We start from the raw sequence: 26,643 nt of genomic DNA on the forward strand, positions 1-26,643 counted from the left end.
TGCTGTTCCCAGCAACGTGTTGGCTGCTGCTGGTTACTGCTTTGGTTATAAGCAAAGTCAGGAGGTTGTGGTTGGGTGCCTCTTACGAGAGGCCACAAGTATATAGCATGGTATACAATATAAAGACACATGCGCATTCAATTGGACCCTTTTCTCATCAGGTTATAACAAAAAATGAGATTATTTTGTTCGGTTTTTAGGTTTTTAAGCCTTAAGTTATTTTTACCTTCATATCTGGAAGTAAAAAAAAATCTCCTGCATAAAATCAAAGTCGCTAAAAGGACTTAGTCCAGAGTACCCGCAGGTTACGTGTGCACTTAGGAAATGTGTGGCTGGGTAACCTTTTGACCCGTCCTTCTGGCCATCTCGTAACCCTGCATGCTGAGATGTTCCCAGCCTGAGGGACGCCCAAAGGTGTCTCTTTATCAGCTTGTATGAATACACAGACCTTGTATAAAAAGCAAACGGAATGTGCACAGACCTGAATTGCAATATCGCTCGAACTTTGTGTGAAGCGGTAACACAAGGAGCACCAGCACTGAGCTATCAGAGCACTTTGCCACCACTTTTTAGGGAGTGACCTTCAAGGAAGCTCTTCCTTTTCCAGACCATCCCTTCAGACCTCCTTCATCCCTTGGCACGCTGGTAGACAAGAGGGGTTGTCTTGCATCTGGGTGGTTACTTTACATCCCACTTCTCATATTGTTTGACGTGATCGGCCCACTCCCACGAAGATCACTCACAGTATGTGCCTGGCTGGTCATCTCGGTACTCTTGCGGACTCTTGTTTGGGAGAACCTTAACCTGATTCTATCAACTGAAGGACTATTACTCATTTTACTAGTAATTTTGTGGTCATGATGCTCTTCCTCTTTGCACGTGAGGATTCCCTGGCTGCTTTAAAGGGACTTCTCACCCTGTCTTCATCCACCCAAGTGCTCCCTTGGGTGGTGCTGGAGGTGAAGCACTTGTGCTAGGTTTCCTCCCTGCCTTCTGCCCTGTGCCTGGGGGGGATGCATGGGGGCGTATGTGGAGGCCCAAAGGGTGGCAATACTGGTCAGCTGATACACACCATGCTTTTCCCTATCTATCACCTCCGGGATGGAGAGAGTAGTAAATCTGTTTGTAAGACCATGCTTTGCTTTACGCTGAGAAATAAGCCTGTCCCACCAGGCTGGGGACCCGCTGTTGCTCCTCTCTATCTGCAGCAGGAAGGTAGCAGGGCTCCGGGTTGGCAAGGTGTGACCAGAGCTACGCTTAACCATGTTTTTCACTTCAAAACAAAAGGAAAAAGATTTGTTTTGCTCTTGGGACAGTCGAGGAGCCGTGAAGGAGCCTCAAAGAGTCAGGGGGGTGGAGGGGATGTGTGAGAGATTGCAAACACACAGGGAGCGGGGGGGATAGCAGGAGCATGCCGATGGACAGATGAGAATGGCACGGGCTCTCCCCAAAGTGACGCAAGTCTAGGACATAGTCATGACATGGAGGGTCCTAAGGAGAATGGTGGAGGAATGTCTGAGCAAGGACGCTGGGAGCTGGAGGAGCATGGGGCAGAGAAGGGCTGGGACAGGAGGAAGGACGAAGATGGGAGAGCAGATGGAGAAGTGAATCACAGCTAGAGGCTTCTCCACGTGATTCTGTGTGTCTGGTGAAAAACCTTGCCCAAACCAGGGAAAGCTTCTTTTCTGAAAGCTGCAAAGGAAAATCAAAAATACAGGGGACCTCAGCTTTTAAATATTGCAAGGTTGGGGGGCAGAGGGGAAGAGGTTGACTCATAGATCACATACATTTTTTTTTGGTGGGTGAGTGGGACTTACTTTCTTGGCTCAGGGGTTGATGTTGTGGTAGTGAACGTATTCTTGAGATAAAAAGGAAGATACAGGACTGTGATTAAGTAAACACAGCCTGGAGGATGAGTGCTAGAGACCAGGGCAAAAATCCAAGCAGGAGAAATAATCAGGTGAGCTGGAGGAGACAGCCTGACTGGTCTCTTGTTTGGGATGTGGCATGAGATGGAAATTGGGCCCTAATGTATGCACATGAGACCCTCCAAGCACAATTTTCAGGGCGTTGTTGGGACAGGGCCTGAATGTGAGCCCAGCTCTGCGATATTAGAGCAGGGGGGCTGGTCTTCGTGTGTGCCTTCTGTTTCTCCTCCAAAGCCCCACGGCATTGCACAGGCCAGAGGAGAGGGTCCTTGTGGGGAGGTTCCACCCTGCTCTGACCCTATGGCACGAGAGGAGTACCATGACCTGGGGCCACTCTTTAGTCACCAGCAGTGTTTCTCCAACCACGGAGTTTTCTTAGGATTTTTTTTTCTCTTCAAAATCATGTCTATCCAACCCAATCCCATTCACTTGTGTGAGCCCTGGCTGTGTGGTCTCCATCCATGTTCTTTCCCGCTTTGTACAGCGGCCAGCGTAGTTGTAACTTCAGCCTTGGTCTCTGTTATCTAGAGAGCTGAAATAAGGCTGTACTTTGCCCTGTGTGTTGATAGACACTTCAGGAAGAGGGGCTTAAACTGTCTCAGAGGCACTATGCGACTGGGGATGATACAAAATATTTCCGCACAACTATAAGAAATGAATTTAGACAACTTTAATGGGCAGGGTATGGCTGTGCCTTGAAAGGTAATCCTGATGGCATCTTTTTATTATTGAATCAATGTAAATGAATAGGTTTAAAATTCAATATGTGGATTTTCTGAATTGAATCTAATATAGAGTTTCAGTTGTGAAAAGTCCATAATTGTTCAATGAAGCCAAAATAGATTCTCCCCTCTGTATGTTAATGATACACAATCTCATTTTAAACTGCATACGGAAAAGAACTCAAAGAACTTCTTAACTTGGTGCTGATATATTATGAAAATTATTAAGACAATTTTAAATGAACACTTCCATAAAAAAAAAACCCAAAAAACAAAACAATTGTTCCAGCTGTTTCCTTTTGCTTTTCTCTTGGCTTGGACAGTGCCTCTCTCAACTTCCACCCCAACTTGTGTGTTGTCAGACTTCCATCCTGATTTTCAGCATAAATGATTTCCAGCTTTCCTTCTTCTCCAGGCAGGCAGGAGCATCACTGGGACCCTTGGTGCTCGAGTTGCTCCTGAAGCTGCTTGCAAGGCATCCAGCTTCACAAGCCTGGCAGCTTGAGTGCTGGGAAAAGGATTTCAGAGCTGCGGTAGTCCTGCAGATCACCTGTAAGAAATGTGAAATTTAATCAGTACTGACATACACCTGCCCGGCAAAGCTCTGGTGTTGCGTGTCATGCTGCTGATGCTGTAGGAGGGGTATCTGGGATGCACTGAGTGAGGGAGAACAGCGGTGATTTGGGAGCCTGTGGAGGGGGCAGATTTTAGGCCGAGTTTTTCAAACTAGCGAGGAAGGGAGGGGGAATGTAATGCAATACTTGGACAGGCTGGAGAGCTGGGTGGAGAGAAACCTTATAAAATTCAACAAGGGCAAGTGTAGGGTGCTGCATCTGGGGAGGAATAACCGCATGCACCATTACAGGTTGGGGGCTGACCTGCTGGAGAGCAGCTCTGTGGAAAGAGACCTGGGAGTCCTGGTGGACAATAGGATGACCATGAGGCAGCAATGTGCCCTTATGGCCAAGAAGGCCAGTGGCATCCTGGGGTGCATCAAGAAGAGTGTGGCCAGCAGGTTCAGGGAGGTCATCCTCCCCCTCTACTCTGCCTTGGTGAGGCTGCACCTGGAGTACTGTGTCCAGTTCTGGGCTCCCTGGTTCAAGAAGGACAGGGAACTGCTGGAGAGGGTGCAGCAAAGGGCTATAAGGATGATTAGGGGACTGGAACACCTCTCTTATGAAGAAAGGCTGAGGGATTTGGGTCTCTTTGGTCTGGAAAAAAGACGGCTGAGGGGGGATCTTATTAACACTTATAAATACTTAAAGGGTGGGCGTCAGGAGGATGGGGCCAGGCTCTTTTCAGTGGTGCCCGGGGACAGGACAAGAGGTAATGGGCACAAACTTGAGCACAGGAAGCTCCACCTAAACATGAGGAGGAACTTCTTTACTTTGAGGGTGGCAGAGCACTGGAACAGGCTGCCCAGAGAGGTGGTGGAGTCTCCATCTCTGGAGACATTCAAAACCCGCCTGGACGCGTTCCTGTGCAACCTGCTCTAGGTGACCTTGCTCTGGCAGGGGGTTGGACTAGATAATCTCCAGAGGTCCCTTCCAACCCCTGCAGTTCTATGATTCTGTAATAATATTTAGCTGTCTTGCAAGGCACATCAGCTAATGACTTTTAAAGTATTTTCATTAAAAAGAACCCACAACCCTTAAATGTTATCCTTACTTGTACATGAGGGAGCTGAACCATAAGGAGGTGACGGGACTCCCTGGAGATAGATAGGCAAGCACATTTTATAATGTGAGATGGGGAGAAAGAGCCCTGAAAGGAAGCAGCGGGGGAGATGGTGGGATGGATCAAAGTGATGAAGTGGAACATTTGGAGTTGCCATTTCCCGCGTGGATGGTGCTGAAAAAACGCATTGTAGCCAAGTGGCTCGGATGGTGCCTCAGACCATCTCCTTAAAAAAGGGAGGGTGTGTAAGGTTTTGTGCAGCCCGGCCTGCTGACAGAGCAGAGGGAGCCATACCTGATGTACAACTTCCACCAACCCTTCATGACTCCAACCCCAAGTCATGTTTTTCAAAACTGTGTCAGAAAGCCATCTCTTCCATGCACAGCTTGGGACGTCCGACTAGCTGTAGAGCCAATGCTGTTGAAGGAGAGTAACGCTCTCACACAACGCGATGTAACACTTCAGTACCCTCATCTCTGTCATTCTTTCATTTAACTTTATTTGCAAAAGTTGTATAAAATGCCTTTTAAAACTGGTCTGGTGGAAAAGCCTCCCCATTTCAATGTTGACCAGGTTTCTGTATAGGAATAATGTAGAAGTAGCACCACACAGTAAAGCAACTGCGCCAGACTGCTATAGGAAAGGCTGCCATCACATCATGGACACCATGAAACCGTGCAGCGACGTGAGCTCACGTGCGCTGCTGTACAGATACTTTATTACACAACTTCAGGATCATGACTTAGTAACCAGCCTCTTCACAGTGGAAAATTTACAACAGCTACGCTTCAAAATTTGAAACACTTTTACAAAGGAGGAAGGATAAATCTGATGCTGAAAACAGAAGCTGACAGCTTCCTCTATTGCTACGGTATTACTTTGCTACTGACAGCTTCCAGACTCTGACTTTTCACAAGGCAAATCTATTTCTTAGAATAACGAAGAGCAGAAGTTTAATGGCACCTACTGCTTTGAAGAAAACACGATGCAGGTCTTTGAGTAAAGCAAAAAGGCCTGTAGTAGCGTTGAGGGCTACAGAGTGGCAAAAGAATCAACTGGCTGTTGGAGGAAGGGACGTAGGCATGGTGTTTTGTGGCAAAGCAGGGTGACTGGCACAGCCCCCTGGTTTCAATGACATGTTGTGTACATACACTTAGATTATAAGGCATTACTACAGGGGGCGGTGAAAAAGCACTTTGCTTACATAGAAGTCACTGGAAGACAGGGAATTCTCTCTTTTAAGAAAAAAAAAAAATCAGTTCAAATTTATCCTTTTCATAAAGAACCGGCCCTTTCACATACCTCTGGATCAGCAAAGTGAGCCAGATTCTTCCGTGGCGTAGCTCAAACAATCCCTGCCCGATTTACTCCAAAGACAGCTTTTGACTGCAATCTTTGACTCGACATCAGCCATGTGTGGCTTTCTTGCTGCTTGTGGCAAAGGAGCCAAAACCTGGAGCACGTGAGTGCATGACTGCAAAGGGTCCCTGTCAGGCTGCTGCAACACCGTGTCTGCTCGGCACGGCTCTAAAACAAAGCTGGGCAGGCAAAGTTATCAGTGATCCAACCAGACAGCCTGAAGGGAGGCAGGAGAGAAAAGGGGCTTTTATTTTAGCATACAGAGGCTGAAAGGCTTTCAACTCATGAACAACACTGACAATACAAAATTAAGGCTGCTGCTGTGAGCAGTTCTTGGTCCCTGCCTTGAAAATACCCAAATTTAGTAAATTTATGCTTGTGGAGCGCATTTTCTTTTCCTCAAGCAGTTGGCCAGCCAGCCGCTGCAGACACACTGGCAATACTATCTAAAAGGCAGCTGCTTTTATGGGATTATTCAAAAACCTTCAGATCTCTCAGCCTCCTGAGAGCTTTTCCTCACAGATTTTTCTCTGGATCAGAAAATGTGTTCTCAAGACTTTGCTGTCATGGCTGGTAATGTCCTGCCATAAGGTGGGAGGGTTATTCCATCCATTTCATTAAAGAACAGGGTAAGTGGGGAGGGAGGGATATCAGGGCTCAGGTCCATGCAAGTGTGGTGTGGAGGAAACCTTGGCTCCATCTTCTCGCCTTATCCAAAGCCGGGCCTGTTACCAGTGGGCCAAGGCAGAAGGGGAAGAAAGGGCAGAAGCACCATCCAAGGCTCTCACTAGTTCCTGCCCAGTCTCTCCTACCATAGCTGCTTCCCGGGAGTTTAGAGGAGCCCTGGTAAAATGCTGCCTACTAAAACAAAACCCTTTGTCAGAATACTTACAAGTGCAAGACTCTGTTTGCCTCGATAATTCCATAATACTCCGGAATCAGAAAATGTAGTTTATGTAGCAAGTTCTCCTGTGTCATCTAAGCTATGCCTTACAGTAAGCTGCTTTCTCTTCTTGGTTCTGGATATAGCACCGGCAATTAAAACAGAGGTAAGGTTGCTTCAGAGTGGTGCAGCACTTCTGTTGGAACACAGGAATAGGGCACTTGTGAATCTTCCCCCCATTCACATCTTGTTTCTTCAACAAGCTCTGCAAGCTCAAGTTTGCTGTAGCATGGACGTACTGCTCAAAAAGTTGACTTGACCTTCTGTAGGCTCAGGTGACCCAGAGAAGTGGTGCTGCATGCTGTGCAGAATCATGTCCCCATGTTCCTGAATTTATTTAAAACATGTTCAGTCATGAAATCACAGTTCTGCTTGATCCTTCTTCCAAAACGCTGCCATGTTGAACTTCCTACGCATGCTATGCTTGTCCTCAAAGAAGGAAGACCCTTTCCATTACTCAGCTTCCTGAAACATGTACTATACAGATAAAGATGTAGAACACTGTAACTTTTTGAGGGGATAAAGGGGGATAACTTTTCTACCTGCTTACAGTCATTAAAACAGCAATACCAACTTTTTTTTTTTAATGCTAAGTCTCCCAGTAAAAAAAGAACTCAAAACTTTTTTTGATCCCATGGCACAAAGACCTGCTTCTGTGCACTGTGTTTTTAAATTTTCTTTTTTCATTGCAATGATGACTAAATGGGAAATTGTTACACAGACAGCGATGTAGCATAATCTACAGCAGTTCTATTTCTATGAACCGTGACCAAAGACAGGGAAAACACAAGTGAACTAAGGGGGAATTTCTCTTCTTTCTCCTTTCCTCCACCTTTAAACCTGTGTGGGAAAAGGCAATATCTTATAAAAGACAGTGTCAAGGACTATACCTAGCATATAAAACAGAGTAGATGATTGGACAGATCACTGCAAAGGAATTCCTAAGCCAAATTTTAAAAAAATGCACAAACCCTTTAAAAAATAATCACTATATAATCACAATGCAAAAGGAACATAGAGAGGACTTTTTCTGAATTCCATATATTCTGGACACCCTTTCCTCCCGCCCTACCCCTCGTAAGTCCATTTTTGCAAGCTCTGGGAAGTCCAATTCTGCATCCTCAATTGCAGAGGGTAAGTGAATGGTGGGCTGATACTGTTAATTTATGAGATCCTGGAGCTCTTCATCAGTCAGCTCATTGACTTCCATGATCTTTTCCAAGTGCTCCATATACCGGGCATGGTCTTGCAAAAAGTGTGGTACCCTCATGTTCTCAATCACGGCTAATCCTTTCAGGCGGTCCACATCCTCATATGAGATCTGTAAGGGAAGGACATGGGTTAATTTCGCACTATAGCCCTGTTACTTCCCTGCTGTGGCTCTAAATTATCTTTCATAGATGAGAAAAGATTTCAGAGCAGGGGAGTTAAAAGCTTGTGAGAATCCTTTGAAAAAATAAGTAACCATGTGTTTCAATGGAAGATGCAAAAAAAATGTAATTTTAGCAAATGCCTCCATACTTCCTGATTCTGCTTTTGATTCAATCAGTGAACAGACTTATAGGAACCTGAAAGAATGAGACTGACCTACACCAGCTGCAGGAATAGAGAGGGAAAGAAGCCTCTTCTCAAAGAGGTGGAAGGATTGATATGAGAATGGAAAAAACACTACGCCAAAGACTGAGGAACTAGAAAGGGGGTGCAGGACAGGCACGGCACGGAAAGCAGGCAGGGTCCAGCTTTGGGAAAGGCATGGTGACAGCTGACCTGAACTCTGATGTTTTCATTTTCACTTGCAAATGTGCTTATGCGAAACTAAATTAAAATGCACCTCTAGTAACTAACTACACCATGGGCAACCCTTAAGCATCCTGATTTATTTTTTTTCCCCATTCAATAGATTCAGTTTGCGTCTTGGCATCAGAGTCTTCTGGGTATAGGTGTGACGCTCTCAAACATTTTCCAGATACTGAGGGGGCCTATTGATTTTTTTTTTCTAATGAAAGTTGAGATTTTTCTCCATAGTCTTATGATTCTATGAGCTAAGACTTCAAGTCTTGTGCTCACAGTAGCTCAAGGTGTTGTGAATGATGGTCCCGAAAGGATGAATGCTTCGGCTGTGCGGTAACTACCCAAGCTGCCCTGCAAGCACAGAACAGGACTCTGTGGGCACTTATCCAGTGTGATGAAATTAGTGTGGTTGCCGCTTTGTCTACAAGCTGCGTGTTCTGGGCACCCTACAGCCAGAAGCATATGTACTGGCAAAACCCACAAGCCTGGCTGTGCTTAGTAACTGGCACATCCTATTTCCTCACAGCAGGTTTGTGCCAGGTGGCTTGAGAGTGGAGCCTGCTCCTTCCAACCTTTTTACCCCATGTTTCTTCTAAGGAGCTGAACACCATGGGGTCAGGGTTCCCTGGAAACAGCCTGCCCTCTTAGCTGGTGATCGCTTCTATTCAGAAAAGATTAAAGTGAGCATGAATGATTCACCAATGTGTAAGGGTCATGGAAGGGCTCTCTGGAAAGACAGAATGGTGTAAACCAGATTGTTAAAACTGATCCATACAGGCGGTCAGACATGGGGGTGCACATTTCACAGAAGACAATGGGAATAAAGCCCACAAAGAGAATGAATTTACATCTGAGTACACGTGTGCTTTTCTATCTGCAATGATGAGCCGCATCCTGATTAAAAAAAATGAACATACACCCATGGTGAGGCTTACTCAAGTCACTAAGCTACTGCTGTTTGAAGATGGTGCGGCATTACATCTGATCAATATATTTAGAAGTAGATATATACAAAATCATACCATCGCCTCTCAGTCTGGAGACACAGCACCAAACGAGTTTAAATACTGACCTTCCCTCCTGTCCAAACTTGAAATTCTACCTCTTTTCCTCCCAAACAAAGGAAAGAAAAAGGACCCTTTCCCCCTCATATTTATGTTCAGGGGTTTCTGTTACTGCTGCAACCAAGAAACAGGTACCTGTCTGTGATCCAAGGTATGGTTTGAATGAGATGTATTTTCCCAGTCCTTGCAATTACTAAAAAATGATAAAAGTTGACATCCTGAGGATCAAAAACATAACCTCATCCTACTGTGGCAACAGGTTGTCTTCCTTACCAGGTGTAATTAAAATCATTGTACTAGGTAAAAAAGACTGATGCTAAAACAGGCTTACTTAGGCTCTTTGTAATGTGTTCATATTCTTGGGAAACACAATAGTAGGTGACATTTTGCTGGTTTTGCCTTTTAAAACTCTGGTAGTTATGCTATACTGAAGTGCACCCAATATCTGTATTCTATTGGTCTTTAATATTACTTGCATGCGATTATTACACGAATGTTTTGCAGTGCTTCCCATATTCGATTCTTTCCTGCAAAGTTTTAAAACTGCTCCTTCCCTAAGGCACCTTTTCTCAGGCTTCAAGCTCTTTCCTGAGTCATTTCTAGGTATGCCGAACAGCTTGCACATGTTCTGGCTCCAGGCACCTCTCTCTTCTACACTGTAAGTAATGTCAGAAGCATCAAAGAGGCACAGCTGCCTCCATCAGGAAGATCTCCAGCACTGGGATGAGAACAGGAAACTGCAGCATGGCTCCATCTTAAACACATTCACATGAGAAAGCAGTGCTCTGATTTTACAACTGCGTTAACTACCTACTAAAGCAGATTTGTTGTCAGCAGTACAGTTGACTGCTTTCATTTCCTATTATGTTTATAGCTTTATTTTATTTGCAATGAAAAGACGCCTAAGGTAGGCACGCTGAGAAAGGTGAGCTTGCTTGTTACAATACAAGAACACTGAGAATCTTCAAAAGGCAATGAAAATTTTCCCAATAAATGCTGGGCTTCCCTATGTTTAAATCCCGTGCTTTTTCATCTAACCTGGAAGACACACCAGCCGAGCTTAACACTCCCTTTGAAACAACCTGATCCTCCTATTCCGCCCTAAACAAACAAATAAATCACCCTTTAGAGTGGGGATAAACTTGTAACAACCACAGGCAGGATCTCAGTGCAAGTTTCATGTTTCTCTATGGTCACAGAACTTGTTTTTCCTGAGAGCATATGGAGATATTGGAGCGGGCCAGTGAAGAGTCGCTAAAATGACTAAGGGACTGGACTATGAGGAAAGGCTGAGAGCTGGGACTTTTCAGCCTGGAGAAGGGAAGGCTCAGAGGGATCTTGCCAATGTGTATAAACACCTGATGGGGAGGAATGACAAGGGAGTTGGGCTCTTCTCAGTAGTGCCCACTGGCAGGGCAAAAGGCAACAGGCACCAGTTAAAATGCACGCAATTCCATCTGAACACAAAACACTTTCTTATGGTGAGGGTGGTAAACACTGGCACAGGTTGCCCAGAGAGGTTGTGGAGTCTCCATCAGTGGAGATATTCAAAGCCCAACTGGACATGGTCCTGGGCAACCTGCTCTAGCTGACCCTGCCATGGTCCTGGGCAACCTGCTCTAGCTGACCCTGCAGGAGGTTGGACCAGATGGTCTTGCGAAGTCCCTGCAGACCTCAACTGGTCTGTGATGCTAAGAGCAGGCACTGCTCTTATATAAAAATTTTCAGTTTGACTGAAGAAGAAGCGTGCAGCAAAAACATTCAGAATAGACTTTAAGAACCCTTGATTTCAGAATTTATGAAGTCAAGCATTTATAAATTATCATACTGCTAGAATTAAATTGCTTATAGACCCTTAATGTGGATGCCTTGCCATGTGGATTATAGTGGAATCTGTAATTATATGAGGAATGACTTATTATATTTTTGAAGTGGCTTGACAATCCTGCAGACTCCCTGAAGAGAGAAAGGGATAAAGCAGTGCAGGAACACTGTGTGTTCAGTAGCTTAGCAGACAGAAGCTGTGTAGAGTTAAGCAGGCTTAAAGCAAAAGGAAGTTTCAGAAAATAAAGTTGCAGAGACTTATTTGACAGTGCGATATTTTTTTTTCAGAGCTTCCTAACTTGGTTCAGTTACCTAAGCAGCTCTGCTCACCAATACGGATGTTTCTAACACTAAAGGCAAAACTTCTTAAATGTGGACCAAACCCCTCTATCATAATATGCCACTTCCCTTTATCACCCATTGATTTCCAAGTAGGCAGAAATGTTGGTATGCCCGCTTTAAATGAAAGTATAACAACATCAATTTGAATCCTCATTTATGTGAGTATGAACCCTGCTTTATGAACTGTGGAAACTTATTGATCCAAGGATTTGGTTCAGGAAGCGTGGCAAAGTTTCTGTGCTTCTTCGTAAGATTTTGAGAACAAACAAGCAATGACAGAGTGCACATAAAATATGTTCTGTCAATGTAGAAATACCATGTGTTCTGGGGAAAAAAGAAACCCTGATTTTTGAAAATCATCAGAGGTGACATCAGCGAGAGGAATTTGAGATGAAAAACTCTTTGTGGTGGAAGGAGATGCCTTAGCATCAAATGGTTAATTTTGTTTTCCACTACTATCACCACCTTATCTAGCACCTGTCCCGCTTGCCCAAGGCAGTCCATTGTACTGCAAGTCAGGTAGTACCCTGTAAAGGGAGGAAACAGACGTCTGATAAATATGACCGTAAAATCTTAATCTGGTAAGTGAGGAATGAGGAAAAGCTGGGAGAAACTTTTAGGACCTCCAAATATTTGTAACTTGCATTGTGTAATACAAGGTGCTGTACAGAACAGAGGTTTCTAGATCAAAGTAAAACAGAGCACAATGACTCACAGCTCTTCACAGGCAGGCTTGCTGGAATGATAAAACTGTACCCTTTGGTGAGAATGAGTCCACTCACCTTTCCAAGGGCTGTCAGAAGATGGAAATCAATGGACTCCCTGTATCTCAGGATTCGGAGGATGCCATCCAAGTACACCTGATCCTTATTGAAACAGCCTAAAAGGAATCAAGATACACTGCACTCTCTCAGGGTTTGTTCAAGGCATATTCTCAGAAGCCATTATGAGCAGAACAATTTTATTTTTAAAAACAAGATATTTATATCCCAGGCTTTGAAAACCTTCCCAAAAACCAAGTAGACAGCTAAACCCACTAGCCAGAGAAAGAAATCAAACACAGAAGATGGTGTCCGTGAATATTCACAGCAATATTACATCTCTTGTAATGAACGTGAAAGGAGGTCAAACTGTGAGTATGAACTTTTTCACGGTTTCGCAACTTACATTCCCACTTCCAACAAAAAAAAAAATCAATTACTGATTCAGTTTGAAAGTCTCACGGATGTGCATTTTAGCCTTGTTCTCAATAGCAGAAATCCTGCTGCCTCATTTCAGAAAGCGCGGAGTCCCATTTCCACCTTTTGCAAAGGTTTTATGGTGTGACATGATGAAGGAGCTCTGAAAACCTCCCTTCTGAAGTACAAAAATAGGGAAGACAAATAGGGAACCCACCTGGTTGTGATGTGTCAGTCCACCCTCTCTTGGCTCGTACGCAGTAATCCCACCTCGTATTGGGGTCCTTGACAAATTTCCCCACATCCTGGAAAAGCTGACTGAAGGACATTTGGCTGGCCTGATACACTGTGTAGTAGAGCAGGGCAGCCCTCCAAAGAAAAGGGTCTTTGCGGAAGAGGACACTGTGAATGCTTGCTAGCCCCTCTTCTGTAGGATTGATTGGTTTTAACCCGTGTTTTCTACGCCCATTCCAGTTGCACCAAGGCTGGCTGTTGTTGTTAAAACCCCGAAAATAATGAGTTCCTGAAAAGAAAGGAATATGTGAGTTAGAACAGCAGCATCTAACAATTAGAAAAAAGGGATAAAATATGGAAGGAGCTGCCCATTTCAAAACTCTGAACTGGCAGGACTGGGCACCAGGAAAAGTGCCAACTTTAGCCTTGTCTACAACAGAGAATTTTGGCAGAGGTAGATACACGGTGCAATTATTCACCTGCTGACTGCAAGTGGGACTCTTGAAAATGCCTAAGGACTACAAACGTCAGCAGGAGGTGAGTTCCCAAATCCATGACAAGGAATTTTCAAAAGTGTCTTACATGCTGAGTGCCTGTAGCATAGGCTATGCATTATAGCAAGCAGAAGGAAGGAGAATCCAAGTGAGGGGGCAGAAATGTTGCCTCTTGAAGGTGATTAAACAGACCTTCTGCAGCCTTGGAAGAGGCTGTGTCCCCTTACAATGTGAGTAACAGTGCTGCAAGGCAATCACAGGGCTTATTCTTCAGTTGAAATTCACTCACTAGCCAAGTTTATCCAGTTTTGATGTACTTAACTTGAACAGATTCACTGAAAAGTTTGTAGAAACTTTCCATGGGGCTGGGCCAACTTTGTGTAATGCAAAACCAAGGCCATCTTGCACTGTTTAGGGGTTGTTGAGTAAATTCTTCGTACCTAAAGCATGCCTACATTTGCAAGCAGTGCAGCGTAACAGAAGCAGATTTGTAAAGTGAAATGGCTGGTGCTGAGGTTGAAGGTCACGGTATTTTTGTTTCCTTTTTTTTTCACTCCAGACTAGCTCTAGGTTGGTCTAATGAACAAAAGCAGTGACAGCACTGAAGGTATGCCCTGGAGCATAGCCTCTGGGCTACCATCATCTGAAAGGATTACACTTTGCCTGCTCCAAGATTCCTTCAGCATGTGAACTTCAGTGCAGCAAGTGAGACTAGTTAGTAGACTGCATTCAAAACTCGATCTGATTTGACTTAAAATGCTAATTTACATTAGGGTAGGAACCCTCAAGTGGATTATCTTCCTTCCACTATGTGGTGCAGTGATAAATAGGTTTCTCCTTCCCTTTAGCACACCTACAGCACAGGTTCTTTAGACACAGACGTTCCCTCCTTCGGTACATGTACAGTGCCTGGCCCATCATCGCAAAATAATTAAGAATGCATGCAAGTACCCCCCTTTGCCTGAAGAACTGATGTCATGCTCATACCAATTTCATGTCTCAGCATCCCTTCCAACCAGTGCTCTCGCGCAGTGGAGATATTGATAGTGAGAGTGGGGCGGCCATTCACCACTGTCATTGAGGCTCGAGATAGCAGGTCCTCCGTGAGATGGACCACAATCTGAAGATGAGAGAGTTCAGGTAGCAAAGAGCTCTCTTCTCGCTCCTGTTCCTGCTTTTTTCCTTTGGCCCTTCCAGCACTGTGTTTCTCTTTGGTCCCATGCCCTTCACAACTCTTTCTCGCTACCAACAATCACCTATGAGAGACACTTCTGACTCCACTGAGTCACCTATCCTCATCACTGGGGCTGATGACAAAACCTCAGACTTTAGTGGGACTCAGCATGAGAGTTCAGACAGACAGATATGAGACTGCAAAATTTAATATGGTAACATTGACTAGATTGGGAGGGAGGGCAATAAAATGCAGAGTAAAATAGAGAAAATTAAGTTTTTTCAGCTGTGTCTAATTATCTTGGTATTACTGAGAACTGAAAAATATTAGATAAACGCCTACGAATTGACTGGGTATCTATACGCTTAACAGTCTGAAACCTTTTTTTAGTTGCAATTCTAAAGCCACATGAAGGAGAGGGGGAAGCACTGTGTACTTTGTTTCCTGATACATGATGCAGTCTTGAAATATATTAAAATACTGGTATTGTTTTCTTTTATACAGGAATGTAGTTCTTGTTTTCCTGTTTTCTCTTGTAAAACTAGTAATCAAAACAAAAACTGACAGAGAAAGAAATTAAAGCATATTGATATGTTTTGTTATTTGAGTTTAAAAAGAGTTTTTAAACAAGTGACTGGGAGGAAGAGGGGAAATGCTCTTTGTTGAAGATTAAGCACCTTTTCCTCTTCACGTAATGCCTAAAGAAACTCCCCACAGTACTGCTCAGAAGAGTACAAGGGAGAGTACCTACAAGAGAGATCATTTTTTAATATCAAAGTTAAAAAAAAGATAAAAAAAAACAGGGATCAAAGGCATCAACATAACACTTCCCTGAACTCAAACCCCACCATCCAACTCCAAGTTGAAAAGCAAACAATCAGTGCCATAAACCCCTTATTTCAGATGCAGGAAAGAAAGGTAAACCCTAAAGCATTTAAAGTACTGGTACCTCTTAGCTTTATTAACACCTCTCCAACTGGAGAGAGTATTTTCATAATATTTTAGGCCATACTAAGCAAAATTTATTAACCGTACTTTTGCAGAAAAAATAAAGCATTTCATTAAGAAGGACATGGGATGTTCATCACAGGTGTAGGTTCCTGCTTCCATGAGGACAAACCCAGGCAAAAATGAACGCAAAGGGAGATAAAAGCACAGCAAAGACCAAAAAAAGTAATTTTGTTCTGCTTGCTCTAAACTGCAGTTTTATAACCTCACTCTTAGAAACATAAGTAAAGTCTGATATCAGTGTCAAATTAGAGTCACTCAAAAAGGTGTGATGAGTTTAATGGTTTCTTCTAATAATATTAAGTTCACTAATTAAACATAGTTTCCCATAACTAATTTTTGTCTATTGATCTCCCATTGCAGACTCCTCTTGCTCGCTGTCAGCGATCTCATCCAAATCTTGCACTGTGTCAACTGGTGTTTTCACCTGGAAAAATTGTCTTTTTATACATTCAATTTCATCTGCTCTTCCAAGCAATTCTATGTAACTAAGTCAAACTGGACTTTTAAAATCCTGAATATAGGAAATAAGGGGGTTTTTTGCACAGGACTCTAAAAAATTAGAAAGTGAAAGTCAGGAAAAACCAGCACTTAAACCAACTCAACAAGCCAAACTCTTCCAGACACTTTTATTCATTTATGTCACTTTCATTTGTACTGTTTCTTAGAAATCAGTCTCTTGGGCTGCTGCTTATTTTTCTTGGCCTTTTCTTAACTCTCTTTCCTTTGGGGTAAATAATTTGGTACAAGGGAACGGATGGCAGAACTGATGAATAAATGGAAATGTGCTAGTCTCTGAGTAGCTGACAAAAGGAGGGAAGGAAGGGTGTCATTCTTGGGTACTCCCAAAAGAGATGAATTTAAGAATAAGCATATATGAATCAGGAAACAGACTCTGCGAGATGGATGAAGTGTTCACAAGGAATTTCCAACATTTCAATTGTTCAAAAATTTGGGCGCAGCCATGAGAAAAATATGATGTAAGGAATATTCTTGTACTTATGGAGGAAAGGCCTCCCAAATGGTCTCTCGAGTCTATCCATGTGTAATTTCTAAGATCTACATAAATGTTTCTTTCCTGATCCAGCGTATGACTTACCTCACCAAGACAGCCTTCTTTCACCATGTATTTCCTGACGTGATTCCAGATGCGACTTTTGGTCAGCAAGCTGCCTCCAGTGGCCTGTTCAAATTTTTCATAGCTTCCATATTTCTGCAATGTCCGCTCCATAATGTTAATGGACTATAAAAAACAAAAGCACAGCAAATATGAATGCAGTAAGACCCCTGTTTCAGAGCAGCATGTGTATTCTTTCTCTCCCTCTCAATCTCTCTCTCTTATTTTCAATCTTTTTTCTTTTTTTAACTCACTGGGAGTCAGTACCAAACCTTAGTCATTAGATACAGGCTAACACACTCTATAATCAATTTATATCATCTTCAGACATACGTTAATGCCAAAGTACTGAAAAAAGATTCTGATCAACTCATCTTGGACCCACATACATCAGCACAACACAGATGATTACCAGTCTAGTAAAATAACACCCATATTCTCTTTAACCTTGGGAATGTTGTACAACTGCTTTGTAAATCAGACATAATAGGTTACAAGCATATTTGCAGTTTAAGTTGTCACTATGTTTCTTTTTATGGTTTTCCGAAGAATTTTATAAAGATCAATTATTACTGTCATCTCGCTTCATTTCTTGGTATTTTCTAATTGAGGAATGCTGAACCATGATTAAGCAGATGTGTAACTATAATTTTAACAAAAATATTTCTACCAAAAATATCTCCTTATGATTATATCCTTTGTGCCATGGATGTCTGATTTAGAAAGGAGGAGAGGGAACAGAAACTTTATTCACAGAAACTTTCATTTAAACCTTTCATTTAAAGTATAATACTTCTTTATAACCCTTCAAAGTGAAGGAGGCATGTTTCATTAGAGAAAAAAAGTGGTATCAACAATTTTTTTAGATATTGCGGCTAGAAGTAGTCCCTTGTGGGTGGAAAGCAGAGCACGATGCCTATAAAGTGATCTAAACTCTGCATGCTGAAGATGTTATTGTTGGGGTGCTAAATGCTCATTCCCAGTAATCTACTTCCCAACATGTCATTTCACACCCTTAAAAGAAAATACGGTATAGAATAATTTCTTGCCCAGCCATAGCCCAGCTACAGGGAATGGCTTTCTTCATAGGTATCATAACAGAAACTCCCAAGAGTCTCATAGAGAAAAAAATATTATTGATATTACCTTGAAAAATAAATGTTCTTGCTAGCAAACACCACTACCGATGAAGCGGAAATCTTGCAGACTGAATCTCTTTTTATGTTGTACACTTATATCCATGCATGAAGCTGATAACATGCTTGTTGTTTCTAGCTATGTGTTTCTGACATTGTCAGATTGGCTTATTGTCCACAAAAATAGGATTCATTTTGTATCTCTCACAGCTACTAACTATTCTATAGTTAGAGTTACTATTCCAACTATTTTCAAGTTGAAACTAAGCAACCCTGAGTAACTGCTACTGAAAGCCATAAATGCTACCTAGATGTATTCTTAAAGTTCTGTAGCTCTTGGATGAGAGAAATATCACTTACCAGAATGCCAAAAAAATACTGCACCTAATGTTACTATTTCTTTGTCTGCCTCTAATACTTGTTACTAAATTTGAAGGACCTCCTGGTCAGATCTGAATTTCCTTTTCAAGAATGAAGAAAGCAGCATAATTTACTACCTTAGCACAGATTTAAAAAAAAAAAAAAAAAAAAAAAAAAGGGTTACCTTAAAGAAGGCTGTCGTTCTGGGGGGTTAAGAAATTTGGAAGCAAAGAACATACCTACTGTGTCTCACTGCTGTGATCTCTATTCCCACTGAACATGAGCCTCCACAGCAAGTTTTTATTTACATGGGAGCAGAGGGAATACTCTGGAGAGCTTTAGTAGTGAATCAGAAAGTGAAGCATAAACACATAAACAGAAATCTGTCACAAACATCAGCCTGTGGTTACTCCAAGAGCTATACCACCGGTTCTTCAGGGACACCTGAAGAAATATGCAGCACTGCTATACGTTACTCACAGAACTTGGCCAAAAATTCAGCACACGTGGCCTCACGAGAATGACTTTGGTAGAAACAGGCTCACCATAAAGCCACCCAGTGCTGTCACATGAACCCCACCTCCTCTAACTGCCTCCTGTGTCGCCAAAACTCTGCAGCCACCGCACTAACTCCAGCAGTACTATCAGGCAGGACAGGGACTTGCACTGGACCCACTGGGGGCCTGGTGACATTTGGCTGGTTCCCAGGATCCAGCCCATTTGGGCAGCTGTGCCCCTGCACTGGCTGAAGCTAGCATGGGTAAGAAGAGGATGTTATGAGGAAAGGCACCAACAAGGAACATATTACTTTTTCTTTTTTCAAGTTTTCTTTCTAAGATCTGGCGTCAGGATGTCTGAAGAGAGGTACCATGAAAAGAGGAATGCCGTGCCACCACCTGAGTCACTGCAAACATTTGGCTTTGCCTCTCCCTGTCACAACACTGCAACAGGCACAGGCAGCAGCGCAGCTCCACCTTATGCGTTATGCAGCCCCACTCGGCACTGGAACGGGTAACTCCCAGGAGAATCAACAGGCACCTTGCAGACCTTTGGCTCCATTATTTGCAGAGAAAATAAATCCTTCCCCCTGCACTCGGCACTGGTGAGGCCACACCTTGAGTACTTGTGTCCAATTTTGGGCCCCTCACTACAAGAAAGACATTGAGGTGCTGGAGCGGGTCCAAAGAAGGACAATGAAGCCGGTGAGGGATCTGGAGAACAAGTTCTATGAGGAGCAGCTGAGGGAGCTGGGGTTGTTCAGCCTGGAGAAAAGGAGGCTGAGGGGAGACCTTATTGCTCTCTACAACTCCCTGAAAGGAGGGTGTAGAGAGGTGCGGGTCGGTCTCTTCTCCCAAGTAACCAGCTATGGGACAAGTGAAATGGCCTCAAGTTGCACCAGAGGAGGTTTAGATTGGATATTAGGAAAATTTTTTACACTGAAAGGGTTATTCAGGATTAGAACAGGTTCCCCAGGGAAGTGGTTCAGTCACCATCCCTGGAGGTATTTAAAAGATGGGTAGACGTAGTGCTTAGCCATATGGTTTAGTGATGGGTTTTGTCAGTTAGGTTGATGGTTGGACTCAGTGATCTGAAAGGTCCCTTCCAACCTAGGCAAGTCTACGATTCTAAAGACAAGAGGTGATGGGACTTCTGCTGTGAAAACTGCAATGTCCTTCTGCAACTTCAGAATAAATAATATTTTTCAAGATGAATGTATTAAAAATAGAGGGTACACCCACATCTGGTGCAAACTGTGTAGCCCTGGCATCATTTTGCCTAGCCACTACTGTGGGTATTTGACAGGGGTTCAGTGCTGTTATTTTTACTATTACTCCCATTAACTTATTGCACAGAAATATGAGTAAGGGCAACTACACATCTGTACTGGTGACCTACGAGGTAAATGGTTATTTTGGTTCCCAGTAACTTCCCCATACATTAGGTCTTGTAGCAACGCGTAGGTGTGGCAGGGCCTTAAAGATTATAAAAAGAGATTAGAGATATCTTTCTGGCAGTAAATAGTATTTTTTTCTTGTGAACAATCAGATCTTAAAATTGCTTGTCATTTAAAAATGACCTCAGATAAATGAAATAAGGTTAGTGTCTAAGTATTAAAAGAAGGAATACATGAATCCCTCGTGCAGGGCCTAATATTTTTAGAGACTGATGATAATTGCTTCTAGAAAAATTTAGGATCAAAATCTAGTTATTGTTTAATAGCTTGTATATGTTCTCAGGAGTTTCTCCTGTTTTTAAAAAAATTATATATGAATTTTTAACTTCTAAAAACATCAGCTGTTCTATAAGTTTTTAAGTGTCTGCAAATGCTGAGGCATTTTCCTGCCTTACACAAAATCCTTGGTTAAAGAAGCAACCCAAAAATGCCAGCCCCCTACCCCAGGAAGTTTATTCTCAGCCAGCAGCCTAAGTAATTCATGATAGCAGTTCTTCAGCTTCCCTTGCAAGGTGCCAGATCCTTAAGATATTAATGTTACCTGAATGTTGTTTGGTGTTTCTGGTTTCTCTGAAAAATTAATTAACTTAATTTGCTCACTCTGAAGGAAGAACTCTCTGAATTAATCTTCTGGCATGACATTTGTCTTCATGACTTGTTGATATTAAATTTCAGTTAAGTCTATTAGATTAAACACATTAAGTACCCACTTAAATTCTTTGATGCTTAAATTCCTTTGAATGTGCACCAGTGGTTTCCATTCCTAAAGAGACTTGCTGCCCAACAGCACTATGTTTTGTTCCTCAAACCTCTTTCTTTTCTGCCCATCTCATCCTGTAGCAAGTTCTACCTCTCAGTAACACATTTTGGGGAAAAAAAAATCGTTGTAATTCATAGCATTATGTAAAAATCACAGAGAGATGAAGAAGCAAGATGCAATAGGTGGAATGGTTTGGCTTTAGATACTCTGAAAGTTATTTACTGCAGGAACTGATACAGGGATGGATGTTATTTTCAAAAGTTGCCAGGATTTGGTCCTTTCCATTTTAAGGGATCTTAAGGCATCTTTCAGAAATTATCCAACACAGCCTACATCTCTACTAGGAAATCAAACAAGGCCAATCGAATAGGGATGGATGAGAGCAGGTTTGATGAAGCAGAGGATTGCCAAAACCATTTGAGATTAAGGGGTCAGTTTCTTCTCAACATGAACACTCACAAAAACAAGGGTGTTTGAGAAGGGTACATAAACTTTATTAACGAGTTCTCTGTTCTGATGCTGTTTATGAAGACATTACTACTGCTAGATGCAGCTTTACGTAGGTTTGTTTGGTGGTATTATTGGAGGGGACTCTCCTGCCTTAATCAGAGTGCAGGTATTTTTTAAAACCACCTTATCACCACAAACAGTGATAAAATAAGCACTAAACATGCATTAAATGTTCTGGTTGGCCGCCGATTAGAGCAAACTCCCTGGAGCTGAGACCTATACATACCAAGGGAGGCAGTATGAGTTTGGGAGTCAGGAGGCCCAAGTTCTAGCTCCTCCTGCCTGCCTGCAGGCACCCTCCTCGACCCTACCTGAGCTGGTTCAGGCTCTTCCCGAAAAGCTGTGAGACACTTGAGTCAACAGCACAAGGTGAATAGCAAATTTTCAGAGATACATCCCCCTGAAGAAGCACAGACACACTCTGGCCTCTTCCACCTCAACCTGGTGCAGCTTCAAGGGGAAGGGTGGGATACTGAATGGTGCCTCCTCTACCTTATGTGCCATGCTGAGTAACTTAAATCCTGGCAGTTCAACCATCTCCAAATAGATGTTGCAAGTTTGAACCCACGCATATTGAGAAAGTCATTCAACTTAAGCCTCCTCATTGCTGAACACATATGCTCTTGGTTAGAAAATTACTAAGGAGGGTGCTCACCACTGTCACCTTCTCCCTTGACTCTGTTTCAAGCAAAACAGAAGAAGTCCCAATAATTCCTTCCATGTGGGCAGGTGTGACTCTGGAAGCACTGAAACAACAGGGACAGCCATCTCTCTCTCACACACACACACACGTTGCCATCAGCACACAAATCTCTGGGGAGTAGCAGATCACCCCAGCACTGAGATGGGCCCATCCCCAGTGATGCTGCTGTTTTTGATGCTTCTTGACACAACCACCACAGCTGGTGGTGGTGGTTCCTGAGGGGAAAAGGTTTGGGATGGTTTTGGATCACCGGCACTGAATACAACACGGAGCCCTTCATTTGGGGTTCTGCACCTGTCTCTGAGGTGAGATGACTCAAAGTCAGGTGTTGCAAGTACTTGCTGGGAAAGGGGGAAAATCTGGACCGGCGTGCCAGCTCTTGCCTATTCCAGCATCCAACTGTGAGCTCATTTTCCAGTCTCTGGGCCAGCAGAAAGCAAGGTACTGATACTGTCACAGTTCCTGAGGTGAAACTGTAAACTCTTCAGCAACAGGTAAAAAAACAGAAGAAAAGAAGGACTTTGTGGCTGTACCACGGTACTGGTTAGGAGTAGTAATTCCTGTTCTTTTCCTTATTATCTATCTAAAAGGCCTGGTTTAATCCATCTTATCACTACCAAAGAGTGCCAAAAGAAACAGCGGTCCCAACGCGAGTCCCCTTGCACAGCAAACTCTGCTGATGCTCAAGAAAGTAATGACACAGAAGCACTAACAAGAGCAAGGCAAGGCTCCAGTTAGGTTTTGGTGGTGGTGGCTTTTTAAAACAAATTATTTACAGCCAAGTAGGTCTCTGAATCCCAAGTCACCCATGTGCAGCAACACAGCTTAGTTATTTGAGAGGTGTTGTAGATATACATACTAATAAGACATGCTCATGAATTGTTTGAGGCACTCAAGTTACAAAATGGGCTCGGTGACCTAGGAGTCAGCCCCCTGCGTTCAGTCAGCTCACCCTACACTCAGAAGCAGCTCTGCTACAACAGGGTTCACAGTTTCTGTTAGGATTTGCAAAACAGACAAGGCTTGCAGGCACCATGGCTTGCAGGCAGCATTGCTCTCCTCCCTGCATAGCTTATTTGCTGAGGGTAAAAACTTCCCAGCTGTATCCTTTGGTAACACTAAGCTGTACCAGATGGAACTTGTTAGTTTAATCAACAGCCATAAAATGGTGGCTGCCTTTGCTTTTTGGGGTCAAGTGGAAAGGAAGGAGAGAGGTAAGAGTGGAGTTTTGGGGCTAGTCTATTTGGCCTGTAGTATTTTGGGTTTTATTCAGTATTTACGGTGGCTTTTCTTTTGCATATTTGTTCCTTGCATGACAAAGAGTGTGTTGTAGTGATTTAGAGCTGGTAGAAATATTTTAATGAAGAACTCTTCAAATGCTTTGCAAGGAGTTAAAAATTAATACTCACTTGTTCTTTGTACAAGACTGTGTCCTGAAACAAATCTATGCTCTTACTGTAGTATCACCAGAAGTGATCTAGAGTTTCCTCTAATAGAAGAGAGAAGTTTTTGTAGGACCCTGAGAACTTATGCTACTTGGATGGCCTGATGTCCTCTGTGTTATATATTAACATACTTTATCTATAAACCTTAGTTTAGGAGGGAGTTTGTTACTAGTGGAGAATGAGGTGTTTTACAATTTACAGCCAGTGACACATACTTGAATCTTCAACATGCCTAAGTGGTGACATCACCTGGACATTGCAAAGGATTACTCATTGTTGAATGTCATGTAGTTTAGCCTTCCAGCTCCACCTAACTAGTTTTCCAACATCTGATAAATTTGGTAATTGTAGGCTAGTTGTATTAATGACTTAAAAGATGTGCAATACAAACACTTGCAATGTGTCACAACTTATTTATTAACTCAAAAGTGCTATATTTTTTATGACTAAAAGGGAAAAGCAGTACAACTCTTTCACGGGAGGGATTACTCATTCAACAAAATGATTTTTTTTTTCTTAAAAATACATGTATCTAAAATAGATTCCCTGTCCTCATGTACAATTCAAAGAAATAGGTGTTAACATACAGGCTACTTGAAGTTGCAACTTCCTTGCTGATTTTAGTTCAGCAAATTGCAACTGTTAAGTGATCTGCTCTGCAACACTGGGGACAATTGCTACTAGCGAAGTATTGCCACCTCTAGCATCTGTGCAAGAATAACAAACACTTTAAGTGTTAAGAAAACTTAACAATGAAGGACAAGTAGGCTGGGCCAGAAGGAGTGCTAATAAGAAAACTTTCATAGCACTTAAAGCACACAGTTGCTGCACTGACCTTGAAACACAGCAATAAGACAATTAATTTCTGTAATATTAGACATGTCAATCAATGTGAAAAGCTGCAAGTCTGCATGCTATTTTTTATTCTCAAGCTCTCTTCCCTAAAAGCACGTATCGTGTGAGTCATGAAAGAACCTTATTATGAAGGAAACAAGATAAAGTAGAGAGGAAACAAAGAGCAAAGTATGAGGAAAGAGACATTAAAAATATTGTTTTCAAATGTATTAGTAATTCAAAAATGTTGACTCTAAGTCTGTCAAAAGTCAATTGATAAAAGTGTTGGGCTGTGCCCAAGGTTTAAAATCACGCCCCACCAGAGGCCTGGGCATGAAGTGGGTGCTCCTGAACCTGTGCATTCCCCACTGCAGCGTTGCTGTGTTAATAGTTTGCAAATCCGTAGTGTTCTTTGCCTTTAAAAAAAAATAATATCAAAATGACAGGGTGTGATTTGTCCCAGATGTGTTGCAGTAATGCTGTATTAACCAATTCCACAGACATGCACAAAAGCAGAAAGGGCAAAAAGAAAACACAATCTGTTGTAATGGTCTACCAGGTTATGCACAGCTGTGGGTAAAAACATTTTTGAAATTATTAAGAACTCTCTAAAATCCTGAAATGTCAGGTTTTGAGCTCATTTCACTGAAGTATCCTATAAAATTAGTGAGTTCTGTCAGTAAAAAGCTGTTTTTACAGAGATGTTGGTCATAGAAGACTCAGCAAGTGTAAGTTGCTGTAAGCACATTTTATAGGATAAAATAGGAATAATTCCATTTCTGTTCACAGAAAGCTTCCTAAAATAAGTACAACAAATGAAAGCCAGAAATGTTTCAAAAAAAAAAAAATTTGAATTTATCCTTGTTGCAGGAAAAAGGATGACTACACTCAGTTGTGTTTTTACTGCAGACCTGAATCTTGACACTGTGAGTACTTTTTTTGCAACTGAAGTCATCTTTCCTAAATTTAACACTTCCTATAAGATACCTACGTGTGTGTTCTTACAAGTAAAATCTTCATGGGGGAAAAAAAAAAGTAAGTGCTCATAGAATATTTGCTGATTGAAAGTTTGATTAATGCTGCTTTTTCTGGATAGTAAATTTGCATGAAATGAAATTCAAATTTGTGTAGAGATGAAAATTCCTAAAGCTAGTTGTAGATAAAAAAAGAGAGAGTGCCACCTGCTGGGCTTGGAGTTGTGTCAAAGCTGCTTTTTTGGTCACTTATGCGAAGTGCAAGATATCGTTGTTCAGTGTTTTTAGGAGCTGAATTTTGAAGAAATGCTTTTCTTGCTAAGAATTTCTGTAACTTAAAATAAATCTTATGAAACAATTTATATCCTCCTTGGTAAGTTTCAGAAATATCATACTTCATTGAATATTAAATCCTTCACTGCTTTTTATAAAGCCTTTATTTTCCCATGCTTCCTATGTAAATGAAAAAAGGTAGAGTTATAAATCGGAATAATATTGAGGAATCATTTCTTATTTAGGTGTGGGTTTTCTTATTAAAAGAAGGGTAAATCGATGACAAGCCTGCTTTGTAAAATCATCAGGCATCAAATATTTTTTAAGGCTCTGCTACCTCATACGGAAAGGAATAATTTGTACTGAATTCAGTTTGGCAAATTAGTTATTGTTGATTTCCTGTAATCTATGATTAATGTTGCTAATATTGCTACAAGAAAATAAAAGGAAAACTTGCTGAAGAGCTCCAGTCAAGGAGTAGTTTTCTTTGGTGTCAGTCTGATTTAGTTGGTTGTTTAGAAGTATGGAAGCTGATTTTAAAAACAGAACAGCTGTTCTCATAAGGAAATAAACTCCTAATGAAAATCGAGCTACTGAGTTTTTAAAATATATAGATATTTTTAATATGAAAATGCAGACCAAGCCTTACAATACAATGATTTAATGGGTAGTAAAATCTATGTGCGTTCTTTTGCGGGGGTGTGGAGTCAAACCCTGCACAAGCCAAGGGTCAGTTATTAGAATCCATGGTACTTTAATTCATGTATCTTTTTCACCAGGAATTTTTGGGGGTTTTTAAGTGAAATATTCATATCACAAAAGTGAAACTCATAGAACAG

The 26,643-nt window shown here is 42.1% G+C and overlaps 1 protein-coding gene across 4 annotated transcripts in view; it reads right to left on the bottom strand.

Moving 5' to 3' along the window:
- Positions 1-2,965: 2,965 nt before the first annotated feature.
- The window catches only part of MATCAP2 (microtubule associated tyrosine carboxypeptidase 2), a 32,964-nt gene continuing 9,286 nt past the window's right edge, over positions 2,966-26,643 (bottom strand). Inside the window, exons 3-8 of one of the 4 annotated variants that reach the window (XR_008464865.1) lie at positions 16,838-16,981; positions 14,544-14,676; positions 13,046-13,351; positions 12,433-12,530; positions 5,630-7,950; positions 2,966-3,200 (exon numbers count right to left, since the gene is read on the bottom strand). Coding sequence is in view for 2 of the 4 variants with exons in the window: in XM_054191456.1 (XP_054047431.1) it covers positions 7,789-7,950; positions 12,433-12,530; positions 13,046-13,351; positions 14,544-14,676; positions 16,838-16,981 (843 nt within the window). In the remaining 2 variants the exon portion in view is untranslated. Of the gene's footprint in view, positions 3,201-4,632; positions 7,951-12,432; positions 12,531-13,045; positions 13,352-14,543; positions 14,677-16,837; positions 16,982-26,643 lie in introns of those variants that run through there. The other 3 variants (XR_008464866.1, XM_054191456.1, XM_054191457.1) reach the window with 3 other exon arrangements.

Source organism: Rissa tridactyla, chromosome 2, assembly GCF_028500815.1.
Source record: "Rissa tridactyla isolate bRisTri1 chromosome 2, bRisTri1.patW.cur.20221130, whole genome shotgun sequence".
NCBI classification, from domain to species: domain Eukaryota; kingdom Metazoa; phylum Chordata; class Aves; order Charadriiformes; family Laridae; genus Rissa; species Rissa tridactyla.